This window comes from Phragmites australis, chromosome 10, assembly GCF_958298935.1.
Source record: "Phragmites australis chromosome 10, lpPhrAust1.1, whole genome shotgun sequence".
Lineage (NCBI taxonomy): Eukaryota > Viridiplantae > Streptophyta > Magnoliopsida > Poales > Poaceae > Phragmites > Phragmites australis.
The window spans coordinates 3,441,711-3,456,621 of NC_084930.1; the positions used below are offsets into that span (position 1 = coordinate 3,441,711).

Genomic DNA, 14,911 nt, shown 5'->3' on the forward strand with positions numbered 1-14,911 from the left:
TTTCCTCGCCCCCCCCCCCCCATCCAAACCGGACGTCCTCCACCACCCACAACCAACAATGCTTGCAGTGAGTCGCCACCGCCGCGAGGCAGGCCATCTCTCTAAACCAGTAGCCAAGAAATCCTCTCCCCAAATCAAAACCCCACACCACGTTTCTTCGCTAACAGCGTCAACCGTAAAAAAACACCGTTTATTTATTGTCGTAGCGTGCGGTACACAACGGTGTCTCTTGGATGTTAATCATTTTAGAGCACGAGAGCAAGCGCTTTTCTGTTTCAGAAAGATAACTATTGCTCGCAAAAAGATAACCAAGGCCTTAGGACATCTCCAACAGACACTCTAAAAATTCATCTTCTATAATATTATTATAATATCTTTAATCATTTTAGAGCACCGAGAGTAAGAGCTCTTCTGTTTCAGAAAGATAACCATTGCCCGCAGAAATAAAAGCCTTAAACCATTACCCGTAAAACTCTATTCAAAGATTTTTTGAAAAGGACGTTCCCGGCGTATGCTTTCGGTGAAAACAAAGGGAAGAATATTCCACTCCCGGCGCCCCAAGCAAGCCCTGGTTTTCGGGAAACTAGCAACCAGAGCCCCCTGTTTCGCCTCCCGCCCGTCGTCCTTGCTCGATACCGCCGCCGACCCTCAGCTACCATCGGAGCTTCCTGGTATATAAACGCCTCGCCTAGTCGCCTCTAAGCGTCAACACCGAGCAGCCAACAAGCTAAGCTGTAGCTACTGCAAGACAGCCTCAGTGCGTGAGAGATCGATCGGCCTAGTCCGAAGCGAGAGGAGCAAGTCGTCGAGTGAAGATGAGCGCGCCGTCGGTGAGCAGGAAGGCGTCGTCGTTCGTGGTGGCGGCGAGCATGAGCGCGGTGGAGGCGCTCAAGGACCAGGCGGGCCTGTGCCGGTGGGACTACGCGCTCCGCTCGCTCTACCAGCGCGCCAAGGTCAGCGGCCGCGCATTCCCGGTGTCCCTGTCGTCGTCCCAGGCCGCAGCGGGCAACAGCACCGCGGCCTCCACTTCCGCCGTTGGCAGGGCCAGGCCCAGGCGGTCGGAGGAGGAGAAGCTGCACAAGGCGTACCACCTCGTCTGCTGGGGCCCTAATTGATTAGGATTAGTTTTTTCTTGCCCTTTTGGCACTGCTACTACTACGTATCAGATTTCTCCTCTTCTTGCCCATTTCGAGATGTATCTGCAAATTTTCATGTGCTCCGTCGTCTGATTGAGATGGGAATTGCTGCGTGAACAAATGGAAATGAAATATACCTTTTGGTTGTTGCTAATCTCAGCCTCGTCCATCTTATTCTCACTGTCACTGGTTGCTCTGATACAGAGCGAACTATCAGGTTGTGGTTGCTTGCCTGAGATGCCAAAGTCATCACTGAGTGCAGCGCCGGTGATCAGACGATCCCTCGAATGATAACACTGCTCATCAACGCTGCACTAAATGATGCATTTTATTCTCTCACCCACACCGGGCCATCAGCTCCATCTCTGAACTGATCTGCATCTGTAGTCTAACTCTTCAATACTCCCGAAACACCGAGGCGAGTTCTATGCACTGGTACTGATGTACTGCGGCTACTAATTTCGAGATGGATCAGCGTTGCGTTGTACTGCCGAATTCGGTGCTCGTACAAGCTCGAGGTAGCAAATTCCCAGCTGACCGGCGAGTCTCACGATTCTACTGGACAGGGAGTTGAGCAGTACTGCCTCCTTATTTGGTACGACGAGTTGTAGCCTGAATGCCCCGATGGGCTTGTAGCTATCAACTAATCAAATAGGAAAAAACTCATATTAGCTCTTTCGATTATTCCACATCCTCTTACTATTCAAATCGATTCAATTTACCTTTTTAATTAATTTTAATATTGATTTCCTCTTACATTGGAGTGAACTTCACATGTCATATGGCATCTCATCTTTTCTTCTTCCATCTTTTCTCTCTCTCAAAACAAAAAGACGATTGACATGTACACCGGAGCGTGTCCGCCTTGTTCTCGCCGATGAGCACGCCAGCCCGTTGCCTAGCTGTGCCATACCATGACCACCATGCCGACGATGACGTCTGTGCCAATGTACTCCTTGAGGAACACCTCAATCATAATCCTCATATTCACGGTGAGCACACACCGGCGCCCGCATGCCGAGAACACGTGCCACGACTCCAGGTGGAGGTTGGCGGCGTAGTAAAACTTTGGCAATACGGCGCGCGCCACGCCCTTGATGTTGGCGACCCTGACGCGACCATGGATGTGAAGATGAGCACCTGGATGCCAGCCATCTCAGACACGAGGTAGTAGAGGAGCAACAGCCGTAGCACATCACCGATCTTGAACGTCATGTGAAGCACACCACCGAAGTATGTGAACGAGCTTTGGCCGCATAGCAGTGTGCCGTCCTGGTTAGCTCGAGTCGGGGCTCACCAAGGACGGAGATCAACGTGATGAGCTTGCCGCCGGACTTAGAGAAGAAAGGCATGGACCCTCAGTTTTTTCCAAAAATAGAGCATCGTCGCTGTTGTCGTTGATCTCCAGCTCTGGTCGCTGTCCAACCCCACGGTGAACACCACCTACTCCTACTCTACCTCCCTGGCCCCTCCTTTCTCTCTCTCTCTATAGCCGCAACCGCCTCCTCACCAAGCCGTCATGGCCATCGCCTTGTCCTACTCGTCGCTAGTCGCCAGCAAGACCTCCCCATCCGATCCGAACCCCTGGCGAGCATCACCGTGGCCCTATCTCTCTTTCTCGGGCCCTATCTCTCCCTATTTGTGCCTGTGCGAGGCCCTCACCGAGAGCACCTCCCCCTTCATCCTTCTCCATCATCACTGGCCGCTGGTGAAGCAGTACTGGCCAAGGCAACACCACCAGAGCGCTAGTCTCACCCCACATCACCCTCCCGCACCTCTTGTTTAGTCCCAAGCCACCACCGTCAATCCAGTGAGCTCTCGCTGCCGCTATGGCCAGCATATTGCGACTTGGACCCCACCTCCGCAAGCACTCGTAGCAACGGCTAGGTACCACGAGGGATTCACAGTCGACCGCCTCCTCCGTCGTCAGCTGCCCAAGTGCACCCCCGAGCCAAGCCGAATTGCGGACGAGCTTCACTGCCTCCCATGGGTCCTCTTTCCGCGCTCCACGCCGAGCTTCCGTGTCGTTTGGCTGGTTCTAGCCAAACTTTGGCGAATGCACCGTTGTCTACGCGTTGTGACGAGCCACCCCTCTCTCCCCCCCCCCCCTTGGTGCTTTCTCTCTGTTTGGCTTATGCGTAGGACTCGCTACGCCACCCTAGTGTTTTCGACCCGATCGAAACTGAGTTGTCGCTACGTAGGATGAAACCACTATCCAAACCGCCTTAGGGAGGAAAAACAAATAGTTTTAATTGTTGTGAGAGCCTCCATATCTGGTTTTTCAGTTCAGAGAGAAAAATCAGATAGAGGCAATAGTTAAATGAGCCAAAATAGACTTTTGCCAATCGAATAAGGATGATGAGCATGATGCGTATTGAGTTTGGCTTGCAGTGAATAAGATTTTTTATTTTTGAAATATAAAAATAAAAAATTACAAAATAGGTGTCCATTTGAAAAAACTATAGAACTAGGTTACTGTCATTCGTTGGAAGTGCGCCAGACACCTACAATACCATTTTTTTTTAAAAAAAATAATTATTTTGATAATATTTTAAATTTTGAGAGTAATAGAATGAAGTATTTTTTTTTTAATTTTAAATATGTCTATCACCCTTTCAACGGATGACAATAGTCTAGTCTTGCATTTTTTATTCTAACTGATGTCTATTTTTGCATTTTTTTTATTTTCAAAATATAAAAACAAAAAAGAAAGCTCCAGTGAATAAAGGGTGGGGGTTTGAAAGTGCACGAAACAAAGCAAAATCTGGCGTTTGCGCGAGTCAATAGATATAGAGAGGGTATATCAGCAACTTTTCATTCGTTTCTTTTTTTATCCACACTACGGCCCGTGAGTTCAAATGTATACAGTACTATGGTTCTATGAACAATTCACCCAATACCAAACGTATGTACAAATGCACGTAGAAATACAATCCTGTGCAAATAAGCGGCACGTGGTTGTAGCAGCTGCGTGATCTCACCGACCAAACTGTAACGAGGGATCACGTCCAAATCAAACGTATGCGCACGCACGTTTCCATGAGCAGCCCCGCGCGAGAGGACGTACGGCTACTGTTTCCCCTCGGCGTCGCGCTGGAGGAACCTGCGCACCTCGTCGGGCGGCACGTCGCGCCACACCCGCGGCAGCGCCGCGCCGTGCCCGAGCTTGGCAAAGCCGTGAGCCACCCGGTTCCCTTCCCGGCGCACGTGCGAGACGCTCACGTCGTCGAGCAGCGGCAGCAGCGCCTCGATCCCCCTGCACTGCCTCAGGTCCTCCTCGGACCGCACCCGCGCGCGGCTCCGCACGACGTCGACCACCGTCTTGGCGTCGCCCTCGATCCAGAAGCTGCGCCACCCGTTCGCCACCGCCAGCTCGAGGCCCCGCCGGAGCGCGGCGAGCTCGGCCACGGAGCTCGTCGCCATGCCGATGCGCTCCGCGTAGCCCAGCACGAACCCGCCCCCATGGTCGCGGAACACGCCGCCGATGCTCGCGCGTCGGGACGGGTGCTTGGAGGAACCGTCGAAGTTGAGCTTCAGCCGCCCCACCTCCGGCTTCCTCCACGTGCTCGACGACTCCGATATTCCACCGTCACCGTGCCGGCCCCGCAGCCCGCCGCCTCCCCTCGGTGCTACCCTGCAGTCGCCGGATACGAGGCAGGCGGACAAAGGATTGCACAGCAGCATGCTACCTAGAGGACGCTGCACCCGCAGCATTGTTCACCAAAAAACGAGCGATCTTTACGTGTATTTAGCTTCCGCGCAGGCACTTTTCTTGAAGCGATGGCTCACTTGAGAGGCATGAATTGAAGTGTCGAACTGCTTGACCGGAGAATGGCAAGGTGTGCAGAACAGATCGTGGAAGAGATTGCACGGGATGGAGCAAGCAGCCAAGAGAGGCTTTGTTTGAAACGGCTCGAGGCGCGAGCTAAGCATCTGTGCTTGCCTTGCATCCCAAAAATGCCAGCGCGGGAAGCAACCGTACGTTGCTTGCTGCCTCGGAATTGGTGAGTGCTTGCTTTGGGGATCCTAAAAACCGACGCAGACCCTGCATGATCCATGCTCGCGGCGTGGTTGAATTTTCATAATGCACACGACTTGTGTTATATAACTGTTAACTGCCTGAAAGAATATTCTGCTGCCAAAAGAAGAGTGGCGTCGTGACGGCACAAACCCTGAGAAGATTTCATTTCTGTCTTGCGCAGAGAGGGGAGTCCGTTTCTATATTAAGGGGCAGTAGGGCATGGATAGAAGGACAACCTATTTTTTGTCAAGCTCTGCAGAAGTGATATGTTTATATTTATAATTCTATATAATATAAAAAGCACGAGTTGCTTTATTTTTTACGTCCACCAGTTTAATAGGCACATATCAATTTGTATCTTATGATTGATTCTATTCAACAGTCTATACCAATTTGATAGTCCATTGCACCATCTAATGGCTCAGATATTTCAGATGGTCCTTCCGAGGCATGTTAGGATCTGCCTGGGCTAACGGAAGCCGCCCGCCGCCCACCCCTCCAACTCTCAATTCGGCCCGTGCTTCCTCACCACAGCGCGGCTAACGGAAGCTGGAAGACCTCCTCTGCGTGGGGGACAAGCAGTTCAAGAACGAGGTGCGCACCATCGGTACGATCCACACCTCGTCCGCCTCCGCAGCTTCTCTTCCCGCGGCGGCGAGCGGCTGCTCGTCTACGACTACATGCCCAACGGCTCGCAGGACAAGGCGCTCTTCGGGAGAGCCGCCGCCTCTGCGGCCCCGACGTTGAGCTGGCTTGCTGTACCTCCACGAGGTGTGCTGGGACTGCATCAGCCACCGCGACATCAAGCTGGAGAACATCCTGCTCGACGAGGACCTCGTTCCCAAAGTCGCGGACTTCGGCAAGGCGAAGCTGGTGGGGAGGGACTTCAGCCGGATCCTGACGACGGTGCGGGGCACCATTAGTCCATTACCACGCGCCGGAGTGGATCTCCGGCGTTCCGGTCACCGTCAACGCCGACGTGTACAGCTACGGGATGGTGCTGCTGGAGCTCATCTCCGGGCGGAGGAATGCGCGGTGCTGGGCGGCGGGGGGGGAGCAAGGTGCGTCGTCATTGTCGGAGTACTTCCAGCTGGTTGCCGCGAGGAAGGTGAGCGAAGGGGAGGCGCTAGCTCGTCGGCCTGCTGGACGAGCGGCTGCACGGCGACGTGGACGTGGACGTGCGGGAGCTGGACCGGGCGTGCAGGGTGGCCTGCTGGTGCGTGCAGGACGACGAGGCGCGCCGGCCGACGATGGAGCAGGTGGTCCAGGCGCTGGAGGGGATCGTGACCGTGGATGTGCCGCCGATTCCGACGTCGTTGCAGGCTTTCGCCGAGGACGCCGGCGCTGTGAGTAGGCGTACGTACTTATCCGACGGCATCTCCCATCTGCAAAGCTCTTAGCTTGGCGCCATGCGTGCCATATGCGGTGTACGGGTGTAGGCTGCTTTCACTGTGTGCTGCACCATTTCATACCAGTGTGACAGTGTCACAGTTTGCATGCGTACGACAAGTTCCATGTTCAGCTACTGTTCTTTCGTGGGCTGAATTGTACACTTCTTAAATTTTGCGACTCGGCAGGCCTCAGTTTTGGAAAAAGGAAGTCGGTACAGGGCCGAAAAATCTCATTCTGCGGCCGGCCGACCTGTGCAGTAGCTGGTGGGTTCCAGGGGGACGGCATCGGCACATCGTGGCCTTGTGGGTGTGTCATGGATCGTGCGTGGCCCGAGATCCAGTTCCGTGTGATGGGGACCAAGGGCAACTTTGGCTGCGTTTGGATCTTGGTCAAGAAAACTTCCAGTTTTGTCACGCAAAATTCTGTGTTTGAAACCAACAAAAATTCCTGACTTTCCATGGCAAGATTGCTTTCGTGGGAGGAAGACCTTGCTCCACGAGGAGAGTCGAATTGGCTTGCTTTCGTCGACAAGAAACGAGAGCGTGGCAAGAAAAGCTAGTAACTGCTTCTCGTTGATCACGTAACCAAAGTATCGGTGGGGGCAAGCACGGCGTAGCTGCAACGAGCAAGTGTCACGAATTGAGGGAGAAAGTCGATCCAAACCAAAGAACAGCAAGAATTTGGGGAATTCGCCCTCAGGTACCAGGCGGAACTCTCATGTTTCCTTCACATCCAGTTTTGGGGTAACAGAATACAAATCGAGTTTGCCCACTCCAGGGTGTCTCCAGCTATATATATTCGCTAATCACTGAATTAAGCTAAACCAATCTCGGAATTAAGCTAATGGACAAAGAAATGAGCTAGGTTCCCAGCAGGTCTTAACCGGAGTAAAAGCGCGGTAAAAACGTTTTAACAGTCGAAGGCAGGGAAACGAAGAAGAACGCCGTCGACCGTTGATCCAGCGATGAAAGGGTATTGAAGCATCTCAGCCGTCCATGTATTCTTGGGTCATGACAATCGCCCCTCCTTGAGAAATCACTTGCCCTCAAGTGATTGATTGCTCTGAACTTTCTTCAGGGTAATCTGAGATGCTTCTCTAGGCCACCATTCTTTGATTACTTTGCTGTAGAAGTCTGGAAACAGCGACTTGATAAAATCTTTGTCTTCCCAGGTAGCTTCATCAGGTGGAGAGTTACTCCATTGTACTAACCACTGGGTAATAATTTGGTCCCTCCTTGGAAGAGCTCTGGTGTCCAGAATAGCTACTGGTTCCAGCTTGATGCGGCCATGGGAATCCACCAAGGGAAGATCTTCAGATGGTACAGCAAGCTCACCAATGTGTTTCTTGAGCTGACTAACATGAAAAACTGGGTGAATTTGGGCATGTACAGGAAGTAAGAGCTTGTAGGCTACCTGACCAATCTTTTGAATCACTTTGAAGGGTCCATAGAACTTAGTTGCAAGCTTCAATGAGTTCCTTAAGCCAAAGGCCAGCTGTTTTAGTAGCCATGATCTCATCTGAATCATTTAACCCTTTAGTCCTCCTGAGCAGTTCCATCAGTGCCTCTTGCATAGAATCCATTCGGTCTTGCACATTGGTCAACCTGACATCAAATACTCCCATCTGGGACTTGATACCCAGAACCTCCTCTTGCAAGTGCTCAGCGAATCCTTGGCTAGATTCATCCAATTCCTCAGTCAAGGTGATGCCCGAAGAAGAAGAAGCTGCAGCCGCTGCTGCTGCCTTAGTGTTGCGAGTCATTCTCTCCAGTGAGTCAGATCGGTTCAGGAATACTCCTTCCCCGTTCAGATCCGCTCACAAGGTCTACCGCCGCCCGGATTGGAGGAACTCAACCGAGGAATTTTACACCCAGATAAACTGAGAAACCCAAATCAAGGTCCAATCCACCGCCATCTCCTCCGACAGCTACAAATTGATCTGAGCTCCAGGAATTTTACGTCCGAACAAGTACCGAACAACCCTCGCTAGATCGATTCTGCTGCTAATTTCGCCGAAGATCGAAGAGCTCTGATACCAATTTGTCACGAATTGAGGGAGAAAGTCGATCCAAACCGAAGAACAGCAAGAATTTGGGGAATTCGCCCTCAGGTACCAGGCGGAACTCTCATGTTTCCTTCACATCCAGTTTTGGGGTAACAGAATACAAATCGAGTTTGCCCACTCCAGGGTGTCTCCAGCTATATATATTCGCTAATCACTGAATTAAGCTAAACCAATCTCGGAATTAAGCTAATGGACAAAGAAATGAGCTGGGTTCCCAGTAGGTCTTAACCGGAGTAAAAGCGCGGTAAAAACGTTTTAACAATCGAAGGCAGGGAAACGAAGAAGAACGCCGTCGACCGTTGATCCAGCGATGAAAGGGTATTGAAGCATCTCAGCCGTTCATGTATTCTTGGGTCATAACAGCAAGTTTGCTCATGCCAGCTATAGCTCCAAGCCTCCAAGTTAGCTAGAGATCCAAACGTACCCGAAAACTTCTACTTCAGACGGTGTCGAACACGGAGGGGAGCTACCGGGCCTTCCGTCTTCGGAAGAGAAGGCTCCGTTTCGGCCTTCTTTCTTTCGTTTAAGTTTCCTGGCCTTTTTGGTGCCCGGGTCAAGTCAGTCTGGTCCAGTCAAAAGAAGGCACTCTCACTCTGATTAGTCTGTTAATATGTTTATGAACAAGTGTGCAACAACGCAGAGCATCAGGCTTTCGATCTTGAGGATAAGAACATGCCAACAACGCTGTCTCCGGGCCTGAGCACTGAACAGATCGGACTGGAATTAGATTCGTTTCTCCCGGCATACAACATGCACGAACCTTTCTAATTTCGAGGCGAAGCACGCACTGTTGTGCCCGCTGGTTGCTACCAACGCCTGCACAGCAGCAGCGGCAGCTAGCTGGGAACTACAGAGCAAGTTGCACAGCAGCTGCTGCTGATTAGGAGACATTTTGTTCAAGAAAAGTGATAATAAACTGGCGACAGCAACTGAAGTTCACATGTCACGGTCACCGGTTCTCAACTGGTGGCGCTGCGCTGTATGTCTCGATGGCTACAGTGTCGGTAATAGTACTGCCACTAACCTGAATTCCAGAGGACAACTATGAACACGGAGAAAGCTATCCATCTGTGACATGTTCATGCACGCACGCAGTCCAAACCCCTAGCAAGCTCAGGATCCAGTACTACTGTTCGATTAAACACCAACGTGATCACAGCATCGGCACACATGGCAATGGGGGCACGTTGAGGAGAAGAATCCGAGAAGCTAGCGCGCACCCACAGCGGAAATGAATAATACAGCCGAGAGCTGACCAGCTGTGCGTGGACAGCTCATCTCAAATTCCGATCTGATTCACTGCTCAATTTGCAGCAAAGAACTGTTAAAGTTCCGGGGAGCAACTGAGCAAGCCTCACGTGTGCGTCGATGGGTAGCGTTGCGTGGATAAAACTATATCGGCAAGGGGATCAAGACTAGCGTGCGATCGAATTGACTAGCCGAGCTTATTCAGGGCTCAGGCCATGGGTGCCACCCTCCTCGGCGCACACGGAATCATTCCGGTTCGGTGCGCGCAGATGCCCCCGCGCCCCGCCGCGGAGGCTCCGCCGAAGCCGCGGCCGGCAGGGGAGACAGCGTGTTGCGGATCCCAGGCGCAGCACGCGACAACGCGAGGTTTGTTTTCGCACGTAGCTAGCTGTGCACAGGTGGTTGCAGTGGTTGCGGATCAGAGTTAGGCGCTGAGACGACTACTTGTGTTCGTGTATACAGCTCAGCGCCAATCATACAATTATAGTACTTAAATGGTATGGAGGTGGATCAACTGGTCGCGCGGCAGATCAATGTGCTGCAAATGCCAAACCATAAAGAAGCTAAGGTAAAAAATACATGACGATTTTAATTTCTACTTTCTTCGATGTACAATCTGATCACTGTTTTTTATTACAATATAGTTATAATATCTAATAAAAATATAATATTATAAAATTATTTTTCAATACAAATCTACAATATGATTTTTGTAGTTCCAAACTAAATATTTGAAAGCTATTGACGGTCAAAGTTTTTTTAGAAGAGAGATTATCCGGCTTTTATTGAAAACCAATAAAGATTCCGAACATACAGAACCAGATCAAACAGAAACAAAACACAACTCAGATATCAAAGAGATCTGGATATTGGATTTTAAGGGGAGTACTGCCCAACCACATATGTTTCCAAAAGATAGCCTTATCCCCTCTATTCACCTTATACGAAGCCCCATTGGAAGAGTTGTTTGATATTGTGCGGACCCTGTCAAAATTGTGAGGCCACTCTTTTCTTTGATCTGAAAAACAAACCATTAGACATATATTTGGCCCTCAAGATTTGGCACAATGCCTCCGGACATTGTTTACAATTTTTAATATCCATTTCACAAGCAAACAATCATTTCACTTCATGGTATTTGCAATGGCTAGTCCACCATATTTTTTTGTCTACACACAGCATCCAATTTCAACACGTGGTATTTAAATTTATCATCAGCACATTGCCAGAAAAAATTGGCTCTAATAGAGTCCATCTTTCTATACACCCCTGCAGGCAAATAGTAGAAACTCATAGTGTAGATAGGCAGGCTGCTTAGACAAGAGTTGGTCAGGGTCAACCTCCCCCCTGAGGACATGTTCTTTCCTTTCCAAGGGGAAAGTCTCTTATACATCTTCATGCTCACAAGGCTCAAACATCCTAACCCCTAAGTGCTGGTTAGAGATGAGAATCCCCAAATAATTCAAAGGTAGTACCCCCCCCCCCCCAATTTACAATTTAGCATGTTAGCCACCATTTCTCTATCAGCAAGATCAAAGCCAAAGACAAAAATCTCACTTTTATAGAAGTTAATCTTAAGCCCTGACAACCACTCAAAATAGTACAACAGAATCTTCAGATTAAGTATTGAATGATTTGACCCATCTATCATCAGCACAGTACCATCAACATACTGGATATGAGATACCCCCCTTGTTAACAAGTGAGTCAGGGCTCCAGTAACATGACCCTTATCTACAGTCTTCTCCACCATATCTCCCAGAACATTAGCTACCAAATTAAAAAGAGTTGGAGATAAGGGGTCACCCTGCCTCAGCTCTTGAAAAGTTTTGAAGTATAGACTCCTTTGTCCATTAATGTTAATGCACACCTATCCACCTTGGACAGGCTGCATCACCCACTTGATCCAAGTGTAAGGGAAACCTTTCCCAAGAAGGACTTTCTATAGAAAATTCCATCTAACTTTTTCATATGCATTCTCAAAATCTATCTTCAAGATGACAACTTTTGTCTTACTTTGCTTCAACTCATGAAACACCTCATGTAAGATCACAACCCCCTCCAAGATATTCCTCCCTTTGATGAAAGCATTCTGTTGATGATTGATCAAATGAGGAACAAGAGGAGTGATTCTATCAATTATCATCTTAATAAAAAAATTGTAGTCTACATTTAACAAACAAATTGGCCTGAACTACTGTTTGATGGAGGTTGGGTCCTTGACTTTTGGGAGAAGGGTGATAACAGCATAGTTCAGCCTTTTCAAGTCCAGGGTCCCATTATAGAAATCTTTCGTCATGTCCACAAGGTCACCTTTGAAAACATCCCAAAATTGCCTAAAGAAATAGGCCCCAAACCCATTTGGACCTGGTGCAGAGTCAATTTTCATATAAAAACACATGCTTATTTCTTCTTTTATGATCTCCTTGATCAAGACTTCTTAGTCCTAAAGAGATAATTGATGTTCAATATCCCGAAACCCCTCTTTGAGATGGATATGAGATTCTCCATTGGATCCAAACAATTTCTTGTAGAAAGTCACTACATGCTTCTCCAACTCAGAATATTCAGTGACAATTCCTTCTTCGGTTTCCAAACAGAGGATCTGGCATTTTCTCCTTCTGGTATTGACACAAAGCTGGAAAAACCCTGGTATTATTGTCCCCTTGCAGTATCCAATCTTGTCCACCCCTTTGTTACCAATATATCTCATCCATGAGATACAATAATTCCATCTCATGCTCAAGTTTATATCTGGTATTCTAGTCAATAGCACTCAACCTGAGGTCATCAGCTTTCTTGTCCATTTCCTCTAGTCTTAACTTGACTGCCTGCCTTTTCTTCTTGTTGTCTCTAATTTGAGCCAAGTCACATCCTCTGAGGAACTATCTAGTATTGCATAGGTCACCATGTCATTTGTCCAAAGAATATATTTGATTTGGCATCCTGTGCACCCATGCACCTTATCTTTAAGTAACCTTCTCCTTGAACCCTTCCTGTAGGATCCACTCCACTGTTTCTCATAGAAAAAAAATTCTATCTAGGTTGGGCCCTCTCATCAATATCCAAAACAATAGGCTTGTGCACTGACCCTACCCTGGTCAGAGTAGTTACTATGCATAGATGATAGTGTCTTTCCCACTCACTAGTGACCAACACCCTATACAAATTTACCATGACCAAATTCTCTTGTTTGTTGGTTTAGGTGTATTTGCTCCCTTTCTTATTCATCTCAATCAAGTGATTGATGTCAATAAAACCATTAAACAGGTCAATCAACCTTGGGTTGATATTACCAGCATTAATGTCCTCCTTAGATCTTATCAAATCGAAATCCCCACCAAGGACTAAAGACAGTGACTCCTTGTCACAAAGCTCTTGAAGTTCTTTGAGGAAATCAACAGGAAAAACTATGTTCAACAGGCCCATACGCTGTGACTAAATTCCACCTATGGTTTAAAACTCTACTTCTAATAGCAACCATGATACATAACTCCCCAACCCAAAAGATTTCTACTTCTAAACCATCAACCTTGATTCCCAAAAGGATACCACCAAAGAGCCCTCTGAAAGATAGCCAAGACCAAAGGAAATTCATATTTGTAGTCAGTTGGGAGAGTTCCTGAGTAGAAAAGTCATCTTTCATTGTTTCTTGGAGTCCTATACCATCTAATTTTTCTTGCCTAATTAGATCCTTAACCTGACCTCTCATAACCTTTTTTGCAATCCTTCTGACATTCAAAAAAGAAACCTCATTTGTGTGTTTTGCCTTTGTTTGAAGCCTTCCTTTTGGGTTTATTTGGCACACACTGTGTCACCATTTTGAACTTGATCTGTTATATCTTTTTTTATTATCAATGGTCTCTATGGCTATTTTAGAGAGGAGTTTAAAGTTATTTTTACCCATCATAACGGTCAAAATTTTAAAAATTTAATTAAATCATGATCAAAACGTTAAGAATTTGTGACCGGAGTGAGTATACCAAGCACGCAGGCAGAACCTACAGCTCGGCCGCGACCTGGCTACAATTCACGCCCGGTCAGCACCTCCATCAGCATCTGCCGGGAATCTTCCGCTTTTATTACTAGAACGAAACCAATAATCTTATGTGCATTCTTATATGCACCAGAGCAGTTCGGTTCACCAGTAGTTCTGCACAGAGATACTCTGTCTACAATATCGATTTGATTGATCTGAGACCACAATAATTTCTTTTGGGGGCAAGACGCGCGCCGTGCCCATTTCTCGTCCATTGAACAAGGCGAAAAATGTCAAAACAGCCATGCATTGAATAATTTCTTAGGTTCATGCATGTCGTGGCGCCTCCCCTAACTATATGGTCTACCGGTCTCCATCGGCGTTGGACCTCGACGTGGTATCGTCGTACCAGATCAGCCAGCCCATTAAAGCTACAACCGTACAAAGAGAAACGGTAAGAGTCAACCGGGAAATTGGGTGCGAAGCTCACGAGTTGGATGAGCAATTTGGTAAGGTGGTAGTGGAATCCTAAGTCGAGCCGAAACGAGTATACATGTAAGGTATACTCCGAAACGAGCGGAACATGACAGAACTTAACCCACCCATCTTTAACCGCGGAAAGCAGCAGCCTGATGTGGAGAAATATAACAGGATGGATGGAGACTCCACAGGTCATGTGAGGACTGCGGCAAGCAGCAGCCTGCTGCGGAGAAACGCCTCGAGAAGGCGTCGCTTTCGGCTGCTTTTGAAGCTTCGGGCCACCTTTCCGGAAGCTCCCACTCCAGCTTACATGTAACTCGTCTCGTCAGCCGGTCAGCCGATGCAAAAAAGAGGAGGAAAAGCGAGGCTGGCCAGCCTCCGACGCGGAGAGTTTCGTTCCTGTCAAGAAGGGTGATGAGACCGAGTAAACGCACTGAAGCACCGGCGAAACTTGACGTCCCATGCACTGCACGGCGTGTTGAATTGCGTGCTGGGGCTGCTCGGGTTTCAGACGCCCGAGCACTCGGGTGCTTGCTTCCGTTCGCTGACCTGACCTCAACACCAGGGAGCAGCAGGCTGCTGGCTGCTAA

At 48.7% G+C, this 14,911-nt stretch overlaps 1 protein-coding gene across 1 annotated transcript; it reads left to right on the top strand.

Moving 5' to 3' along the window:
* The first annotated feature begins 620 nt into the window (after positions 1-620).
* LOC133931148 (uncharacterized) lies at positions 621-1,305 on the top strand. The gene has a single exon (XM_062377954.1). The coding sequence runs from the start codon at positions 816-818 to the stop codon at positions 1,113-1,115; it is 300 nt and encodes a 99-aa protein (XP_062233938.1). The 5' UTR covers positions 621-815; the 3' UTR covers positions 1,116-1,305.
* The last annotated feature ends 13,606 nt before the right edge of the window (positions 1,306-14,911 follow it).

What these genes read in the sequence shown, in the direction of transcription:
- LOC133931148 (XM_062377954.1), top strand. Translation starts at nt 816, where the DNA reads ATGAGCGCGCCGTCGGTGAGCAGGAAGGCGTCGTCGTTCGTGGTGGCG.